This window comes from Mus caroli, chromosome 9 (genome assembly GCF_900094665.2).
Source record: "Mus caroli chromosome 9, CAROLI_EIJ_v1.1, whole genome shotgun sequence".
NCBI lineage: Eukaryota > Metazoa > Chordata > Mammalia > Rodentia > Muridae > Mus > Mus caroli.
The window spans coordinates 92693149-92714535 of NC_034578.1; the positions used below are offsets into that span (position 1 = coordinate 92693149).

At 38.0% G+C, this 21387-nt stretch overlaps 1 protein-coding gene and 1 pseudogene across 2 annotated transcripts in view; one reads left to right on the forward strand and one right to left on the reverse strand.

Annotated features, from left to right (window-relative positions):
• Positions 1-2991: 2991 nt before the first annotated feature.
• Positions 2992-21387, reverse strand: part of Slc25a36 (solute carrier family 25 member 36) — a 37729-nt gene continuing 19333 nt past the window's right edge. Inside the window, exons 4-7 of the mRNA XM_021172824.2 lie at positions 19727-19827; positions 12155-12221; positions 7355-7644; positions 2992-6663 (exon numbers count right to left, since the gene is read on the reverse strand). Coding sequence (XP_021028483.1) covers positions 6470-6663; positions 7355-7644; positions 12155-12221; positions 19727-19827 — 652 coding nt within the window. The 3' untranslated portion in view covers positions 2992-6469. The remainder of the gene's footprint in view (positions 6664-7354; positions 7645-12154; positions 12222-19726; positions 19828-21387) is intronic.
• LOC110302056 lies at positions 10565-11003 on the forward strand (annotated as a pseudogene). The gene has a single exon (XR_002378765.2). The product of XR_002378765.2 is annotated as a 60S ribosomal protein L37 pseudogene (transcript).

Sequence of the window (21387 nt, forward strand, 5' to 3'; positions counted from 1 at the left end):
GAGAGGAGAGGAGAGGAGAGGAGAGGAGAAAGAGACCCATTGGTTGTGGCCCACTCTGGAAGCAGAGGTGGGTAGGTGAATCTCTGTGAGTTTAAGGCCAGCCTATTCTACAAAGTGAGTTCCAGGACAGGTATGGTACACACAGAGAACTTCTGTCTCAACAAAGCAAAATAAATTAGAAGAAAGGGGGGCCATTACAAGAGACACTGATGAAATGTGTAACATCATTGGGTCTTACCTTAAAAAGTAACATCCCACTAAGTTGGAGAAGCTGAAAGAAATGGGTGAATTTATAGATGCATATGCCCTACAAAAATAACATGAAGATAAGCAATTATGATTACATTAATAATTCAAAATCTCAAAAAAAAAAAATTCCCAGGTCTGGATGAATCCACTAGTGAATTTTATCAGACTTTCCAAGAACTAAAACCAGTGTTCCTCCAAATATTCCATAGGCTAGAAAAGGAAGAAACATTAACAAACTCCTTTACGATGCTATTAGCCTGATACTGAACCAAGATGAACAAAAAACTCTAGATCAATTTCCCTGATGAACATAGACACAAAGATTATCAACAAACTACTTGCAAACAGAATTCAAAAATACATTTAAAAAGATCATTCACAACCATGAAGCTAGTTTTAGTCCGGAGTCTCAAGTGCACTCAGAATAGAAGGAACATACCTCAGTATCAAAAGTGACATGACAAGACTGTATTTTGTTAATATAATCCAAAGGTGTCCATTTTCTGTACTCTTATTCAATCATACTAGAAGTCTTAAACTAAAGCCACAACCTAAGCTGACAAATAAAAAAAAAAAAAAACAGGAAAGAAGTCCAAACACCTCTATTTCTAGATGGTATGATTCTATACACAAAAGACTATAAAGAAACTACTAAAAAAAAAAACCTCTTAAAACTGTTGAACACAGGGCTGGAGAGATGGCTCAGCGGTTAAGAGCACTGACTACTCTTCCAGAGGTCCTGAGTTCAATTCCCAGCAACCACATGGCGGCTCACAACCATCTGTAATGGAACCAGATGCCCTCTTCTAGTGTGTCTGAAGACAGCTACAATGGACTCATAAATAAAATAAACAAATATAAAAATTCTTAAAAATACGTAAGATGTGATTGACATAAAATATTCTTTTAAGCTGGGTGATGGTGGCACATGCTTTAAAAAAAAAAAAGTTGAACACAGCAAAAAGGTTGGATACAAAATTAACATAAAACCCAACAGCCTTCCTACATACCAGTAAGAAACATACTTGAGGAAATAAAAGGAAACAATTCTATTAACAATAGTTTAAAAAGTACCTTAGGGGGGGGAATCTAACAAAGGTTGAAAAAAATCTGTATAATGAATATGTCTTAAGTTTTATGAGTTGTACAGTGACGGTAAAATGTGACAGTAAGGTGTGGTAAATATTCAGGGATTTCTACCCCACCTTAGGTCATTTAGTTCCCAAATAAAATTCAAAGCCTTTATATTTATAGTAAGACCTAAAAGCATGGGGCTGGAGAGATGGCTCAGTGGTTAAGAGCACTGACTGCTTTTCCAAAGGTCCTGAGTTCAAATCTCAGTAACCACATGGTGGCTCACAAGCATCCGTAATGAGACCTGACACCCTCTTCTGATGTGTCTGAAGGCAGCTACAGTGTATTTATATATAGTAATTAATAAATCTTAAACAAACAACCAAACCAACCTAAAAGCACTAGAGCTGGGCAGATATCCACCCTCTCTGTTCTTTTGTCTACTTCTCTGTCAATAATCCCAAGATATCACCTTCTCTGTTCCTTCTGGGCTGCTCAGATTCCAATTGGCCAGCCTTCGTGGCCATGTATGTGTTCATGATCTATCTATTCCATGGTGACTTCTTTTCCTTCTCTCTCTTGGCCTCTCCTCAGACCCCCAAAAGCCTGTGGAACCAAAGCCCCACCTACCTCTCTTCTGCTTAGCTACAGGCATCTTTATTCAACCAATAGTTTTACATTAAGGAGCAAAATTTGTACAACAAAAGCTGGCATGAGAATTCATTCACCTTGAAGCAACTAGACCTTGGGATACAGAATTAAGCATTCAACATAGCAGCAGACCAAACCTCCACACTAAGGCTGAGAAAGCATAAATCCAAATTCCTCTCCTTAACATTTAGTAAAACACACACACACACACACACACACACACACACACACACACACACTCCCATACCCCTTAACATGAGACATGAACTAAATCATACCAATCTCCATACAACAGGACAGATCTGACCTGGCCTCTGTGCCTATAAGAACATGTAAACTTGTAAACTTAAAACACAACTGAAAGAAGTAGGTGGAACCAAGAGCACAAGTCAGTTAAACAACTACTATTTAATGTGTTTGTATGTGAGAGGTCAAGTGTCACAGTCTGCACAGGCAACTCAAAGGAGAACTGGAGGAGTTGGTTTTTCCCCCCACCATGTGAAGCCCACTCAGGTGGTCAGACTTGGCAGCAAGCATCTCACCTGCTTAGCCACCTTGCCTGCCCATTAGCATAGTTTTTAATCCATATCCCCTACTATGTATGGATTCACCTGGTGACTCTACAAGCTCTCTGGTTTAAAAAATATTAACTTTCTTGAAGTCTATTATTAGGACAAAAAAGTTAATGTAAAAATGTCACTACCTAGATAGAGTACATCAATTTAATACTCTAACCAGACTCATTGTTCAGTGCTGTACAAAATGGATTAGTTTTGACAGATGAAAAGCACTGGATTCAAAGATTAACAGATTTGTAAGACCACACACCAACAGATTCAAGGTATGAAGGAATTACACTATCTGACCTTTTTATACCCAGATATTATCAGGTTTAATAGGCAGAAGGTTTTGTTGCGTAACTCAGAAGAACAATGCAGTCTGTTCTACACCCAGCATAATGCTAGTACAATGATATCACCATTATAAAGTATTAAGATACATATTTTTAAAAACACATTTTCAAAAGCATATTTTAATTTTTTGAATTTTAATTCAAGTACAAGTCAGCTAGTTAACATAAACAGAACATAAATGCACATAATTTGCAGCCATGTACAAAAACCGCAACAATAGCAACACTCACATGAATGGGCAAAGCTCATCAGCTCTTTTAAAGCTGACTACGCTGTGAGTGATTGGTATAATTTAATTCACATCCACGGGGGTACATTCAGAAAGGTTAGCATAACTGATCAGAACTAGTCCTTTACTTTCTAAAGTGGACAGCATAAAAATCCAGGTGCAATTAAGGAGAAACAAAGTTATAGGGGAGAAGGTATGCGAGGGGCAGAAAGCACTCTTCATTTTATATAGTAAAGGTCTGTCCTCTTTACCCAGATGCGTGGATCTTCTTAGGAATGTCGGAAGTCACAGTAAAGGAGGCGAGCGAGCTGTGCATCAGCCGCAGGGGTCCCTACCATAGGGGCAGATTGGACAGAAGAGCATGTGAACTGAGAAGCACGAAGGAAAGTCCTCAGAGGAAGGAGGAGATTGACCCTACCACTGAAGTTCTTCAAACTGAAATAAGGATTTCATGGCTTTAGAGCCACACATGTTCATAGACTTTGGTGAGTGAACATTCACTCTTCTGGACACCCCATGTTGTGCTCATCCTGATAAGGCTACCAAAAGTGGACAAAGGGTCAGGCTGTGTGACCTAACGACGCTGTCATGGTATCAGAATTACAAGCTAGCTCGAGCCCCTCTGAGTCGGGATGGTTCTACACAGTTGTACAATGAGAACTGGAACAAGGTCCGTGAGCGTGGAGGGGCAAGCCTGTAACGCTGGTACTTATAGGCAAAGGCAGGGGAAGCAGGAGTCAAGGTCATCTCAGGCAACAAGAGTCCAAATATAAAACAAACAAAAGCTGAAGTAGAAGCCAACCCGGGAAACTTAAAGCACTGTATGGTATCCCACTACAGCTTTGCAACTCACCATCTGGATTATCCAAATTTCAGGCATTTGAGCCACAGTAGTTGCTGCTGTGTGAGGGGCTGCTTCTAGTAGCTATTGCTCTAGCCCGACTGAGTAAGTTCAGTTTTTTGAGAAGACTGCAACAAAAGTATACAACAAGATCCACCCTAGCTCTTTAAGACATTAAAAAAAATTATCTAATTGAAAACAAGTTTTTAAAAAATCCAATGCTCTGAGTATGCACTTAAAAAAATTACAATTAGAATCTTCAAAGAAATACTTCATAGATAAACTATATAAAACATATATATGATTTCCGTTTTTTGGATTATCTCTGTCATGAAGTAAACTATGGTAGACAACGCTCAGGGAAAAAATAAAACAGATCTCCTTGCTCCTTTCCAGCGGTTGCTTTACAAGTAAACACTGAGACTCTAAAACCCCCTTTCCTGCAGATCACATGCTAACTTTAAAAGCACTAGAGGCTAATGTAAGTTTTACTTGTAAAATACCGACTACTACATGTTATCCCTGAAGGACACTTATTGTGGATTTGCTACGACAACACAAGCTGTTCCTTGGCTGCTGGTTTTCATATTATTCTTCATCATCTGAGATCTGTGTAACACAGGAGAACATGTCCGACATTCAACATAATTGTTATGGATCTTCACAGAGCAAATGGCACTGTATTAGGCAGTATCAATGGCACCTGAAGAGGCAAACACTATAGCCTGAGACCTTCTCTACAGATTTAAGTTAAACCCCTGGGTGGGGATTTATTTTTTGGTATGTTCCATGTAATAGATGTCAAAGCTACAATAATTCCAAAGGTAACAATCTAAACGTGCCTTTGGTCTCCAAATAGATTGGAATATTTTTAATTCCAATTGAGCACCTCAAAAACATCCAGTTACTGATTACAAGGAAGTCAAGGTGAGAAACTTAAGAGGGATTAGACTTCATTGGTGACAGCAGAGAAAGCTTTCAATGGCATGCAGCTTTTTTCCCCCCATAATGTGGCATTACACAGCACACTTAAAATACTGTAAGATCTCCAAAACATACCTAAAATCCAGAAAAATATTATGAATACTGCTTCTGCCTAATACATAACAATGTTAAAGAAATTAATGTGAATTCTCTCCTGATCCTTACCCCCTCAAAAGGCCACAAAGTGCATTCACAAAGTCATTCTGAAGAGAAAGCCATTGCACAAAGTGTAAAGTTAAGGTTCTCTGATGAGTACCACAGTAGAGTTTAATTGTAGAAGTTTTATATGCCAGTATAGCAACATCCATAGGAAAATCTATAGTATTGCAGCAAATACCTTTATAATGGCCATATATATTAAAGTATTCAAACATGTTGTTGACTCAACAGCAAAATTTAAAAACTATTATCTTGTTAACACAATGAACTAAAACTAGCCTGACTCTATGAGAGAGCATTTAGGGAACTAGGAATAACATTTGTGCAATGTAGCACACTCGCTTGTAGGCTCTCTGCCAACTAAGATATACTGTATCTGATAGCTGAGTGTGTCTTTTTGTAATATTTATAGTCCTAAATATTAATATCACTTCAAGGAGCCTATAAAGGGCAAAACTGAAAATTACCATTTCCTCTACCAATAAAGAATAATTTATAAAGATGTGGAAATAATTCAGAGGTTAAAGTTCTTAATGTGAAACTAAGTAGAAAAAATTCAAGTCGTTAGTTTTCTACTTTTAAAGTAAATAATGTGTAGGTATGAGACTGTGATAATCACATTATGAATTAAAATTATATCCATACCTGCATCACATAATTGGAGAAGGTATGAGGATGCTAAGTCACTGAGTCAGTATCCACTAGCTTATTTTATAGTCCCAAACCATTAGCTGTGTGTGTTTGTTTGATATGTTTAAGTCCACATTATGATGGAGATCTTTTAGCTGTGACCCTAACATTTTGATGTTGAAAATGTGAAGTATTTAGATACTACTTCACTGGCTGTCAGAATACAGTGATTATGGGTGTCAGATAACGTAAAGCACTGTAACAGGCAGGCCCTCCTGGGGAAGTGGTACTGAGGACCGACTTGTTATTTTACAGTATTGCCGAAGTTCAAGTTAGTCATTTGTAACTGTCACTACCATCTTTGGAAAATTACAGTACAGTATACACTTAGGAATGATTTTGTTTAAACAACCAAAAATGCTCATGGAATTAACACTATATTCTGAATGTCATAAACCAGTAAAACAAACTGGAGCTGGTGAACGATAGTAGAGAAAATGGCAATTTTGAGAAAGGAATGCTTTTCAAAGCATTCTTTACGAGTCGGCCCAGGGTTTCCTCACTGAAAGATTAATGTCGTATGGTACCTTACTTCCTAAAACCAAACTTCCACTCAGCCACAGTAGTTACATGTTTCCCAACTACTGTCTTCTGTCCACCATGCTGGCTGGCTTCAAGATTCCATGGTCCACGGTGATCTTTTGGTCTTCCTGCTCTGCAGTATGGCAGCCCCTGCTGCTATCCGTTGAGAAGGTAGACCACCAGTTCGTAGGTGGCCATCATAATGGCCGTGTTTGGAATCTGTCTCACCAGGTGAGTTGTTAGACCACGGTAAAGAGATCCATAGCCCTCTTCTTGAACAATCAAAGACAGTGTTTGAAAGAAAGACCTGTATTTTGTCCCTTCTTCACGGAGTCTTGTTCTTACAACTTCTGTTTAGGAAAAACAAAAGAAAAACATTTTTTATTTATTTTCTTGTTTGTTTTTTTTTTAAGACAGGGTTATTCTGTGTAGCCCTGGCTGTCCTGGAACTCACTCTGTAGACCAGGCTGACCTCGAACTCAGAAATCCGCCTGCCTCTGCCTCCCGAGTGCTGGGATTAAAGGCTTGCGCCACCACTGCCCAGCAAAGAAAATCATTTTACTGCAACATTACTGCTACCTTTTTACCCTCCTCCTTACCGAGCACAGAGCTCATCTGTCACTACAAACTCATGACAGTGATTCAGTGTATAGCTAGCTTCCTGAGACCAGTCAGACTGTATAAACACTAAACTAATACAGCCATATACACTAAGTAAAATATAAGGGTATATAATAAATACAGCCTGATGAACAAATAATATTCATAAATGTAGTAAAGATGAATACAAGATATATTAGAAGCAATTTTTTGGTGGGCATGCTTAATGTGGCAATATAAAATAATATAAAATTGCTTGGGTCCTTGTAATTTAAAGACTTAAAATCTTAAAATTTTTAGCATTTCTTCTTGTTTTCCATTTAAACATGATGGCATGACTAGACTTAAAACTACTATTAAGAGCAGCATCTTCTTATATGGCAGTTGAGTCTTGTATGCCCCAAAGGGTGATGCACTCCTCTGGCCCAGCTATTCTCTCACCGTGTGGATACGCTATGGTTGTGGCACAGGTCTTTGAGGTGGCAGCAGCTAGCATCATTCTCACAAAATCCGATGCTTCTTTCACAGACTCCTCATCAGTTTCCATCATAGAAGCAGTCTTACATTCCAGTAGTTTTTGCTTTATACTTTCATAAATAACAAAATGGATAACTGTCTCTGATATGCCGGCATAGGAGGCAGACATGCCCCTATAAAATCCTCGCAGTCCGTCTGTCTGATATACTTTACGAACACATTCAAAAGCACCCATTTGCTTTTCCCCACGAGTCCTGCAAATAAAAGGGAAAATATTACGGGCATTAAGAAACTGGAAGGTTTTTATCGAAGTTAACAAAATATGTATTTCTTAAATATGGCACTCTTTATTCTTTCCTCTACTTTTATGGAACTCCATGCCATGCTCAAATGTTGACCCAAGCAAGACTCAAAAAGTATCAAACCCCAAAGTCTTACATGGTGAACATTCAGTTCCAAGGAGGCTAAATTTCCTTTGCAGTTACTGACATGAGACAATGAGGGTCGGCATTGTCTGTATTGTGTACATCATCATCTAAACAACACTCTGGGAAGCAGAGGGCAGTGGATCTTTTATGAGTTTGAGGCCAGCTTAGTCTACACAGTGAATTCCAGGCAGGCCAGAACTACATAATTAAGACTCTGTCTCAAAAAAACCAAACAAACTAACCTCACCCCCAAAGGCCACGGGAGGTGTTAATTATGATACTGCATCTTAAAGGAAGGATCGTAATTAGTTCTTTTCAATTTCACAAAGGTCCAGCTGAAAAGTTATCAGATAAATGCATGACAGACTCCCTTGGAGCAGCTTGGTAAATAAGGACTCTGTTCCTACATTTACAAAGTAGTGGCTGATCTTTTCCCTTCACCTAAAAATGCGACTGAGAGTTTTGGGTCAGTATCACTGGTAAAGGAGGTTTCAGGACAGACTAAGTGATCACTTTATGCAAAAAGGGGGCAAGCAGAACAAAGAGAAATATAGATGCAGTTGGAAAAAAAAGAGCACCAGGAAATGTAATGTTGGAACCAAGTTCTCTTTTTTGCTTTTGTTTTATTGGTTATTTATTTGCATTTCAAATGTTATCTCCCTTTCCCGGTTTCCTCTCTACAACCCTCCACTGCACCCCCTACCCCCCTGCTTCTATGAGGGTGCTCCCTCACCTATCCACCCACTCCTGCCTCCATACCCTGGCACTCCCCTACACTGGGGCCTCCCCTCCCACTGATGCCAGATAAGGCCATCCTCTGCTACATATGCTGCTGTAGCCACAGGGCCCCTCCATGTGTACTCTTTGGTTGGTGGTTTAGTCCCTGGGAGCTCTGGGAGATCTGCTTGGATGATGTTCTTCTTATGGGGTTATAAACCCCTTCAGCTCCTTCAGTCCTTCCCCTAACTCCTCCATTGGGGTCCCTGTGCTCAGTCTGATAGTTGGCTGCGAACATCTGCATCTGTATTGGTCAGACTCTGGCCAAGTGTCTCAAAGGACAGTTATACCAGGTGGAATCAAGTTCTTTGTTCAAAGAGACTAAAAAGTTTAGTTGGGCGGTAGTGGTGAAGCACAAATGCCTTTAATTCTAGCACTCAGGAAGCAGGGACAGGTAGGCAGATCTCTTAGTTCAAGGCCAGCTTGGTCCATAGAGTGAGCTCCCAGCCAGGGCTACACAGAGAAACCCTAACTCCAAAAAACGGTCGTGGTGGTAGGGAAGGCTCAGTGGTTAAGAACACTGGCTGATCTTCCCAGCACAATATGGTGGCTGATAGCCATCTGTAACTGTAGCCCCATGGGATCCAGTACCTTTTCTGGTGTGCAAATGTACATATAGCCAAAACACCCACATAGATAAAGTACATAAATAAATCTTTAAAGGAAAAAAAAAGCTTAAGGAAAGGTCTGATTCAAAGGGCAATATAGGGAATAGTACCTTCAGGGAACGACACTGCCCAGCTAATCCAGACCTAGACCTAGAAACTATCAACAAGTCTTTTACTGTAATCCTCTGTTCTCTAGAGAACCCTGACTACTACAACCAGATAGGATTGGCTATTTAAGAAGTAGCATAATCTCCCTTTTCTCCACTGAGGTCAACAGGAGCTGAGATGGATGGAATCCCTCAGCTGCACTGCTGCCTCTAGCCTGCTCTCAGCTGACAAAACATCCCCGAAGTCTTATACTTTAGATTCTCTGAGATTTATTCTTATTGGTTCTTGATTAAAATAGGCTTTAAGCAGGGCAGTGGTGGTGCAGGCCTATAATCCCAGCACTTAGGACAGCCCGGGCTATACAGAGAAACCCTGCCTCGAAAAACCAAAAGCAGGCTTTAAAAAAGAATCATTCATTGATCTATCCATTTAAAATAAACCTCACTGACTCCTGGTGAATCTTACAACATGAAGCAGTACTTGCTCAACATAGCTCTGTTGAATGAATAAACTTTTTCTTGGTAAACCTGAGGTCAGTGGTAACTAAGGATGTCTACCACCATAGGGATACGGCCTCCCAGCTCAGGGCTTTTGGACATAGGTCACTGGGTTATGAGGTCATTTATTTCGCTGTTGGGAGGCCCTTACAAGTAGCTATACAGGTAATAATCATTACTTTGGCTTGGTTAACCTATCATCCCCCAATAAAAAGCACATAAAACTCCGAAATACAGGCAGTTTTCTTATTTAGACTGTCTCATTATCAGCTATTATATAGCTTTTGCTTTTGGTAGATCCACATTTCAAATGAAGCAGAAGCACCAACAAATACTCAATAGTGGCCCTCAGTGCTAGAAAGTGCTATGCAGAAGGCTGGGAAGGAGACTCAACCAGATTTACTTGCTGTGGACTCAATATGCAACAACACTGATTGGCTAGGCAAGATGAACCTAATGGTGTAACACTGGCAGGCCTATTTCAGGGGATGCCCATCTGCTTTCCGACTGGATCAGACAGAGGCTTGCTTCAGAGGAAAAGTTTCACATTTGGTTAAAAACTGGTCGAACCCCGTGACTAATGGGAAAATGATTGCTAAATGGACATGACAGGCCCGTGAGATGGCCGTCAGTAACCATGCTCATGCCACAGAAGGATGCTGCTGCCAGCTTCTTTTTGCAAAGGTGAGCTGTGACTACAGACTGTCAAGAGACAAAGAATCAACAACTGTTGCATGTTCAGCTATAAATGGGTTGTCTGCATAACCTCTTCCAAGACTCAGCAAATACTGTTGGAAGAAGGGGTGGGAAGCTCTCTTTGGCCTCGCCGGTAGAATTAAGATGACGAAGGGAACGTCATCCTTTGGTAAGCGTCGTAACAAGACGCACAAGTTGTGCTGCCGCTGTGGCTCCAAGGCCTACCACCTTCAGAAGTCGACTTGTGGCAAGTATGGCTACCCTGCCAAGCGCAAGTGGAAGTATAACTGGAGTGCCAAGGCTAAGAGACGAAACACTACTGGGACTGGTAGGATGAGGCACCTAAAGATTGTCTACCGCAGACTCAGACATGGATTCGTGAGGGAACAACACCAAAACCCAAGAGGGGCAGCTGTTGCAGCATCCAGTTCATCTTAAGGATTTCAATCAGTCATAAAATAAATGTTCTGGTTTCAAAAAAAAAAAAAAAAAAAAAAAAGAAGGGGTGGGAAGAAGGTAAGAGACAGAGGGATGACAGAGAATACTGATTTCTAGTCATGACGTGAGGATGGCACTAAACTCGTGGCAGCTGAGACGCCCTGCACAGGATCTTTACGTAACTGTCCTGTCAACACTGCTGAGGGAAGGGAAGGGGTTCATAGAGTGCCACTCTCTCCTGAGGATTTGGGTATAGTTAAAGGTTGATGGGGCACAGAATTTCTTTAGTGGTGTAGCTATTTTAAGGGGCCTACCCTCTTTAAAACAAACTCTTACCCATGGCTTCTGGAAATCATCCTAAAGAAGCTCATAGCAGCACACACACACACACGAAAGACAAAAGGAGAAGTGGAGCTAGTATCACTGAGAATGGAACAGGAGAGAGAATGGGTGTGTGTGTGTGTTAGAAATGCATCCTGTCCATGTGTGAAAATGTAATGCCATCCCACTTTTGCATATAAAATTAGCAGCCAAAAAGGGATAAATGAGGAATTACAAATACAAATTTATACATAAAAAATTAACTAAATCCATGTTAGCTTATTTTTTTAAGAATAAAAAAATTAGGGGCTAGTGAGATGGCTCAGTGGGTAAGAGCACCCGACTGTTCTTCCGAAGGTCCAAATCCCAGCAACTACATGGTGGCTCACAACCATCTGTAACGAGATCTGACTCCCTCTTCTAGAGTGTCTGAAGACAGCTACAGTGTACTTACATATAATAAATAAATAAATCTAAAAAAAAAAAAAAAGTCATGCACTGATTCAAAAAAAAAAGAATAAAAAAATTAATTAATTAATTTTTTTTTTTAAATTTAAGGCTGGTGAGATGGCTCAGCAGTTAGAACACTATCTGCTCTTCCAGAGATACTGAGTTCAACTACCAGCAACCACATGGTGGCTCACGACCATCTATAATGGGGTATGATGCCCTCTCCTGGCACGCAAGTGTACATGCAGACAGAGTACACACCTATTTAAAAAAAAAAGGAATAACTATATTGAGCTAGGTGTGGTGACTCACCTGTAAGCATAACACTTGGAAGGCTGAGGCAGTAAGATCAACATGCATTTGAGGGCAGCCTGTGCTCCTCCCAGGCTACAATAAGACCCTGTCTCAAAACCAAAACAAACCAACCAAACAAAAACATACCTTGCATCAAGCTGTAACCGAGTCTTTATAAGCCAAATGGGGTTTGTTGCAGTGATTGCAGTAAAACCTAAACAAATATATTTAAAATGTGTCAGTAGAGAGGAAATACATTATTCACATTAAGGATCTTTATATTATATGAATCTATAGTAAAGAAAATGTCTAGCAATGTTGAAACTATTAACTGATACAGGCTTCACACTTTTCATTTTATGTTCTGGTGACCATGAACACCTGTTCACAATTCTGGCCTTTCTAGATGATTCTTTCAGGAGCAAACTCTGACCTCACTTCAAGTGTTCTCCTAACCTACATGAAAACATGGTGTTCTCCCCTATAATCCAAGTTCACAAACATGCATTCTAAAACAGTTGCCTGGGGGTGAATCTATTACCTGCCACACTACATTCAAAGAGAAGCCAACATAAATGGCACTATATACTAATATTTTGGTCTGTGGACCGGAAGTTTGGCCCATCATTTTTTTTTAATAATATTAACACAGAGGTAAGATTTCTGCTAGGATTAACAGGTGGGGCCACTTATTACCCAATTAAACAAGTAAAAACTCTTAAAAAGTTTGTCCAAAAAGTTACAAACCGGAATTCTCTTCTCCCTTCTACGGACAATGAAGAAAGTGAGTAGGGTAGAAGGCAGCCCTCTGTCACTACAGTCACCTAGTGACACCACTGCAGAGCAGCAGTGGTCATGGCGGGGTGGCTCAGCTTTAGAGCAAATTAGGATGGCTGGAGCAGTGTGCTCTGGGACCAAGTATTATCTTTAATTTTTAGGAAAGCAGCATAGAAAACGCTGTCTTATGAACAAGGATTTATAAAGATGTTTCATCTACATAAGTGAATTTACTTTGCTTTCCCAAGTAAGATCAGTAACAAACTTCACAGAGCTACGTTATTCAACTGGCCTTGACATTCATTATATAAGCTCAGATAGAGAAATAAGGAACCTAGTTATTTTAATACCTTCTATCAAATACTATCATGTCAAGCGGGTTGCTTTTAGAAAGACATACTATACTCAACACATTTAATATGAGAAAAATGCTGTGATGTATTTAATCCTACTATAAACGTTATTAGAGCCAACCGTAAACGCTCTTTGGCTTTGAAAGCTGCTACATTAAGTGGAATGATCTAACTCAACTGTTCTTTCCCCTTCTGCAGTATCACATAATGAACTTACTCAAACTTTACTTCTTTTATGCCCTGCTTTAACACTGTAAAAGTAGCCACATCTCACACAAAGAAGTGTCCCAATTAAGCCTATTTAGCAAGATAAAGTTTGGCTTATTAACTTTTTAATACTATTTTGACTAGTATATAATATAGTTTCTACTTAAGTGCTTTTAATACTACAGAGAGAGAAATGAAACCAGTAACTTTGGCATTAGCAGGTAATAACATAATCAATTTGAAATATGGAACAGATTGTCAAAGAATATCCTTTTTAATAAGAGGTTCTCATGAGTTTACTCTTGGTGGAAAAAAAAAGTTGACTATCAGACTAGTTTAAATATTTGTCTTACACGCTTAGTCTGAGAATGAATGCACACTGTTATTTTCTTCCTTTGAATCTCATTTTTCTAAATAAGAAAGTTAAACTTAACAAATTAAAATTACACACTTTCAGACATCAATACAGGTCAAAACACCCCAATTAAATGACTCCTTGTTGGGGACTGAAACCAGGGCTTCACAACTGCTACACACGTGGTCTAACTACAAAGCCACACCCTAACCCCAGTTCTTATTTACTAAACAAGAATTGTATCACCCAAATATGTATATTAGCTAAGTGTCTATACAGTAAGACAGTGAGTTTCTAATTAAAAAGGAGCAGCATAAATCTACAACACTATTCATTATTCATAATGATTTTAATTATTCCTAGGAAAGCTAACCTGTCTTCTTATAAAACTTAACTTAAAAGGCATAGAATTTATTCTCTTTAGCTAAAAATAAAGCTATCCAATTAAAAACTTTCATTCAACTTACTTTTTTGAAAAGATTACCACATTTAGTTCAAGTATATGCCCTTGATCGCTTTCCAAGTCACATAATCCCTCACTTTAAGATCACTACATATAAAAAATATTTTAAATTACTCAGAGTACAAAAGTTTTAATACTCAACGAGTAACTTTAATATTTCTCTGTAAATAAACAAGGTCAGAAAGCAAACAACAGGTATTTCTCACTTAACTAAAATTAATTTCCAGATACAATGTGTAATAGGCCAACATTAAAATTTAGGTAAGCAAGAGAATGTTATCTTGTTATCTTACTGTAAGCTCTGCTTACTGTGACTGCTCTGGCACCAGAGTACAGACAACTAGCTAATCATCAAATTACTTACTGGCCTGGATAAAGAATATAGGCATTATCTATAGGTTTTAGCTGTTGGTTCTTAAAAATGAAAAAAAAATAATAAAAAATTAAAAAGCAGGGGCTGGAGAGATGGCTCAGCGGTTAAGAACACCAACTGCTCTTCTGAAGTCTCTGAATTCAAATCCCAGCAACCACATAGTGGCTCACAACCATCTGTAATGAGATCTGACACCCTATTCTGGAGTGTCTGAAGACAGCTACCATGTACTCACATATAATAAATAAATAAACAAACAAATAAATAAACCTAAAAAAAAGCTAACTGGTTCTTTATAGTATTAGTTTCTTTTAACAAAAAAAAAATAGTTAAATAGCAAAACAGACATTATTAGGCTAATTAAATCTGGAAAAATATAACTTATTAACCCAAGAAATAAAACAAAACAAATGGATAAATAAAACAAAATTATGTGGTAAGGAAGTTTGTGGTTAGCCACAACTAAACATGTTTTCTCGCTACATTTACAACAAGCACACACTGGTGTTGGGCATGGTAATCCTAAAGCTTAGAAATTGCCTACCTGTTTCTAATTCTGTACTTTAGTTTTGTTACATTTTAATAAGAGACTAATGCATTCAGAACACCCAATAAAACATTAAAACAATGGAAAATACAGTGAGGGAGCCACTTGTAGATTGAAAATGTGTATTGTTCCAGAATCAATCAAAGCAAAGCGCCAATAGAGGCATTTAGTTAGTAGTATCAGTGTTTTACTGAGAAACTTTAGAAAACTTTAAATGTAAATTTAAGTTGTACATCAAATAAAACTCTACTTGACAATATAAGTCAATTAAAAACATAAACAAATCCCACCTATAGAAACTCACTGAGCATGCTTAAATGAGTGATACCTGCAGTACTGCATTTCAATACTTATTTCAATTAAGCTCTGAAAGTATAAAGCATATACAACCTCCTAAGACTAAAGTACTCAAACTATTTTAAAAATTATAACTACACTAAAGCAGCTAAGACCTTATTCATTACAGCCTGAATTTCTTAGAAAGTAGAGACACCAGTCTTTTAAAAAAGATCAGTAACCAAGTATCAATAGATGAGAGTGGAAAGCACTGTATTAGACTTCTAAATGTTAGCTAGGCAAAGACAAAAGACAACTACTACTGTTTAACAGCTGTAGGACAGCATATTAAAGCTAAAACTCTCTAAGATATTAACATATATTCTTGTCATTCTGTGGAGGTCAAGGCTATTACGGCCAAGCTGAGGACCTCAAGTTTACATGGTAACTGAAAAGTAGGCCATTCTTCCTTCTAGAAGGATAACAAGGGGACCAGTGTTAAATCTTTATGAAACACTCAACAATGCACATATTGCAATCCACGTCCCGCCTTCTACAGCTACTATACAATCCATCCCAGAGTGTGTTCTTATACTAGAGGCTGCAAGAGACGCTGAGTTGAGTACTCACGAGGTGTAAGTTAGTCCATATTTCTACAGGAAGTGACCTGCGGATGGGGAGCATGAGATGACACGATCTCACTCTTTTCTCGGGAGAAATGTACAGTAAATGCCTAAAATAGACACAGGCTTTTCTGTATCATAACAACAAGCAGTGACCTCATAGACACATGTGTACAAAATGAATCTCACTGAAGGACTTAAGAAATATTTACTGTGAGATTTTTTTTTTAATTTTTAAGTTAAGAGAATATCAGAATGTGCCTTGTGTTTATAATAAAAGTACAGAGTACTGACAATCCCGCCATCTTCAGCAGATTCAGAGTCCAAATACTTACCTAAAAGACGATCAATTTTGTCTTAAAGAAAAAATGCTAACCTTGTCAAGGGAGAATCTAAAAAAAAAACAAACAAACCGAGAAGGGATTCTATGTCCCATTTCCTATCACTATTATCTACCATGAAAGAGTTGTAAACACTTTTATTTGTTCTTTAAAAATCAGATTATCTAGTGATTAAAATAAGTAAACAAACAGAAACACACAGAGCCCCAACAGAATATTAAAGTCTGGAACTTTGCGTAACTAATAAAGTACACATTGCTAACAGTAGTACCTGTCACCTGTGACTCTAGCAGTAATACTGCACATCCATACTTATGGAATATTTTGGATTATTTTGTATTAATTCTTGTGTTCTACAAAACAGAAAACAGGAAAAATGTTCACAAATAAGCATACACAGCAGCTGTCCAACCATGCATTTGGCTGAGTTCTGTAAGGTAAACTTTCTATTTAAGGAGTAAAAAACACCTAACCTTACATTCAAATCATGAAGTTAAAAATCACAGAAAAAATACCTTGAAAAAAATGCATTCTTAAAAACAAACCAACAAAAATAATATATTCTGTAAGTAAATACTATTCACTAGATATACTGACAACACTAAATGATTATGTTTACTAATATACTAGAAATTTCACACTAACTATATGGATAAACAATAATAAAAATAGAAACTCATTTCCTTTATACTTATGTTACATTTAGAAAGTATGTGTCAGGTAAACTTTTAAAAATTGGGAATTACTGTAAAGAAAGAAGAAATTTAATACATTTTTTTGGCATACTAATAGGTGCCATGGTACACTCAGAAGGTTACTCAAGATTATTTCAAGAAAACAAGACATAAAACAGAAACCCTCAATAGCTATAGTAAACACTGTCAACAGTTATATGTAGGGGGGAAAGGTGGGTAAAACACAGAAGCAACCAGCATTGCTTGGATGGAATATCTTTGTAATTGGAAAATGTTTCAGTAAACCATTTTAGGTATGGCCACTTATAATACTGCAAAAACAAACAAACAAACAAAAAAACCAAAAAAACCCACTCTAAATAGCACTTTTAACTAAGTTTTAATTTTAAACATGTTTTAGTTGATTTGGATAAGTAAGATGAAACTGAAGAGAGAGGCTGTGTGTGCTGACTGGAGTGGCAAAACTGCCAAGGTGATACGGCTGAATCTTTAATGCATTTCTGCTACCTAAGTGACAAGGTTAGCATTTCTTTTTTTTAACAGCCAGTTAAAAACTTTTTCACTTGACTTATCTTTAAGAACTTTGTACCTCTAAATCATTCTTCAACGTCCAAAACTATGGCCCTGAAGAAAACCCAGAACAATCTGGTACAGATTATTTTAATAAATGGGGAGAAAAATCTACCTTAGTCAATCTGTGCGGGACCATTCTGTTTCACCAGCCATGTAGCAACACATAAAAAACTTGCAAAGCTAAATGTTAATACTAACAAACAGTACAAAGAAATGTAGAGAGCATAATTTTCAAGACAATGTAACTGTAAGTAAATGAAAAAAAGATTTCCAACTGCATAGTATTACACTGCACAGTGTAATAATGTCTGTATATGCATGCTTATCAATTTACCAAAATTCAATTTGGAAAACAGTATAAATGAAGATGTTATACATTTGAGGAAAGAATTAAAAAGTTTTACTAAATTACTTTGCAATAAAAAGCCAGTAATAAATTTTGTTGATATATCCTAATAAAATAAGATGTTCTGGTAAGATACTTTGACCCTCTAACATTAAATCTTAAATTAACACTATTAATATTAAATCTATAATTAACACTGTCAACTTTAAAACGACTGTTTATCTGTTAATTTTTTACACTAACATCAACATTTCTTTTTAATTTTTTGGAGTTAGATATAAACAACCCCACTGCCCCCAAACCACAAATGCTAAAGTCAAGAAATATACTGAGCTAATGTAATGGTTACTGGGTTTATAACTAATTGGTCCAACTTTCACCAATATTCAATCAAATAAGTAAGAGGAAAACATCCATAATCAAAATCTATAAATAGTATAATTAAAAACTTCTAGTTTGTAACTAGGTAAATATTATTACACTAAGAACTAATTCTCGAAGCCCAACCTATCCAGATCAATCCAGTTATTCCATGGATAATGTCATAAAAACTCCTAGGAATTACCTATCTTATTCAAGACCTCCAAGCTGGCAAATCAGAGGATACAGTATCTTGACTTTTTAAACACTGTCCCTTCCAGCTTCAAATGTCAGTCAACAGTTGTAAAATACACAGCTTTGAACACAATTTGTAAAGTATTACTAGGTTTATTATATGGCAAAGGTTATCAATATTTCACAAATCAGTATTTCAAACACACACTTACGTGGTTAAATATGTGGTTCGAATTAAACTATTCTAAATAGAAAATGATTAACAGTTTTTTTTTTTTTTTTTTNGAACTCACTTTGTAGACCAGGCTGGCCTCGAACTCAGAAATCCGCCTGCCTCTGCCTCCCGAGTGCTGGGATTAAAGGCGTGCGCCACCACGCCCGGCGATTAACAGTTTAAGGCACTCCTCAAGCACACAATGGGAAGTCAGTTTATTGATCAACAGCTGATAAAAGCAGCTATTGTTTTATGAAATTACAGGACAACTTGGAAATATAAGGTAGATTAATTAATAATTCTCAGAAAACTGGGAGACATTTCTATTAAGAACTAAACTTCAAGGCTTTGTCTAACATGCATGGCAGCAAATGACTGCAGAGTCAGAATGGCCAATCTTTACCGCTCATCCTGAGCAGGGAGGCAGAGACCTGTGGGGCTGTTCTGATTCAGAATCGTATCAGCATGGCGTTAATTTCCTGGGAACAGTCCTACACAAGCATGTGCACATAAGCCGGTGTCTAAAGCTCAGGTCCAGGATGCAGTCCAGGTTGTGAGGAATGACAAGCTATTCTTAAGGGCACACCAACTGCAATAACTGGGTCATAATGAACCTCACACAACTGCAGCATCTGCACCAGGACACAATGAATACTGCACCCAGGAATGGCGGGCGGCATGTTCCAGACAGGAGCAGGAAGTCACTAATGGAAACTGAGGAGAACAAGTGGCAGCTCTAACTCCAGTGGAGGTATGGCTAGACTCTAAAAGCATGGATGCATCAAATATTAACCAGCACACAGCAAAATGAATGTGTTATCTGCAGTCTGTCACTTAAACCCTGAGACACATAGATTCAACTGATAACAGATTTTATGTACAGCAAATGTTTTATTCAAATGAACAAAAGCCATTTTGCACACTTTAATTATTAAGAGGCACACTAACCATCTTAATTTGATATGAAGTCATCATTAACTTTTCCAGACTTAGAGGAGTTTTTACTATTAAATATTCATACCTGCCATTGCAGCTGAAACCATGTGTACTTGGGTAGAATCAGGTTCAAAAACACCATTCAACTTTTCCTTGCAGTTTGAATAAGCAGCAAAGTATATTGCTCTAAAAATTAAAAACAAAATAGCTATTAAGATATAAATCTTCATAATTTTAGAATAGAGAAGTAAAATGGAATACAGACTCAGTCATAGTCAACATAACATCAGGTTTACCCATTTTTCCCACAAAGTACATTTAGTCTTAAAAAAAAAAAAACCAAAACCAAAACAAAACCCAAAGGCATAGTTCTTAGCAACCATTCTCAGATCACCTAAGTCGTGCTGAATACTGACAGCCGCTTAGCAAGTACAAGAAGCAAAAAGAATTTGTAAAACACCCTGACAACAGGAGATTCTATGCAGTGGAGCTGTGATGGTTGTACTTCAGTGCTAACCCAGAGTCAGTGTCCTTAACCAGGTCAGGTGAAGATAATTTTAGAGGTAGAGCTAATCTAGTCAGTCTAACCTGGTGAATTTGAGATTATATATATTCTATACTATAAGAATATACAGAATATTCCTAGATTCTACTTTTTTGGCACTGGAGAACCCACCCAAGCCTCTACTCCCTTTCTACCCCTTGCCCACAGTATTCTTAAGACAAAACAACATTAACAAATCATCAGGTCCATCAGGTCAAGTTATGTTTGCAATGTCTGTAAATACTCCATTAAATTTAGAGTTCTTTTAGCCTTTGAAGTACTGAATTATTGCTTGATGAATCAAATGTTACATTATCTCAACAACCCTGATTTATAACTCAGTTAACAAAGTAGACCAATAACTGACAATGGAGAGTTTTATGACTGCATCTTTCCCGCCTGACGTGTAAGAGTATTCATTCTGCCTATGTAAGTAAGTGTACCAGGTGCATGCGCAGTCATGGACACCAGAAGAGAGCATTAAATGCTCTGGAGTTACAGATGATTATGAAACTCCACGAGGGTACTGGGAACTGAACTCAGGTCCTCTGCAAGAGCATCAAATGCTCTTAACCATTAAACCATCATCTCTCTAGTTTCCATTATTATATTTTTAAAAAAATGTGTTTAAGAAAAAAGGGGCCAAATTGCTTAAATCTGCAATCCCAGAAAACAGCAGGTGTGGTGGTTTGAATAGGTTCAAACACTCATGTGTTTGAAGGCTTAGCACACGGGAGTGACACTATTAGGTGTGTCCTTGTTGGTGTTGCCTTGTTCAAGGAAGTGTGTCACTATGAGATTTGATGCTCAGGCTCTGTCCAATGAAGAGAGCCTCTTTTTGGATGCCTTTAGCTGAAGATGTAAAACTCTCAGTTCCTTCTCCAGTATCATGTCTGCCAGGACACTGCCATGCTTTCTGCCATGACGATAATGGACTGAACTTCTGAAGCTGTAAACAAGTCCCAATATTGTCCTTTTTAAGAGTTGCCTTGCTCGTGGTGTCGCTTCACAGCAGTGGAAACCCTAACTAAGACAGTAGGCTAAGGCACGAGTATCATGAGTTCAAGGGCAACCTAATCTACTAAGTGAAAGCCTGCTTCAAAAATAGAAGGGGAGCCGGGCGTGGTGGCGCACGCCTTTAATCCCAGCACTCGGGAGGCAGAGGCAGGCGGATTTCTGAGTTCGAGGCCAGCCTGGTCTAC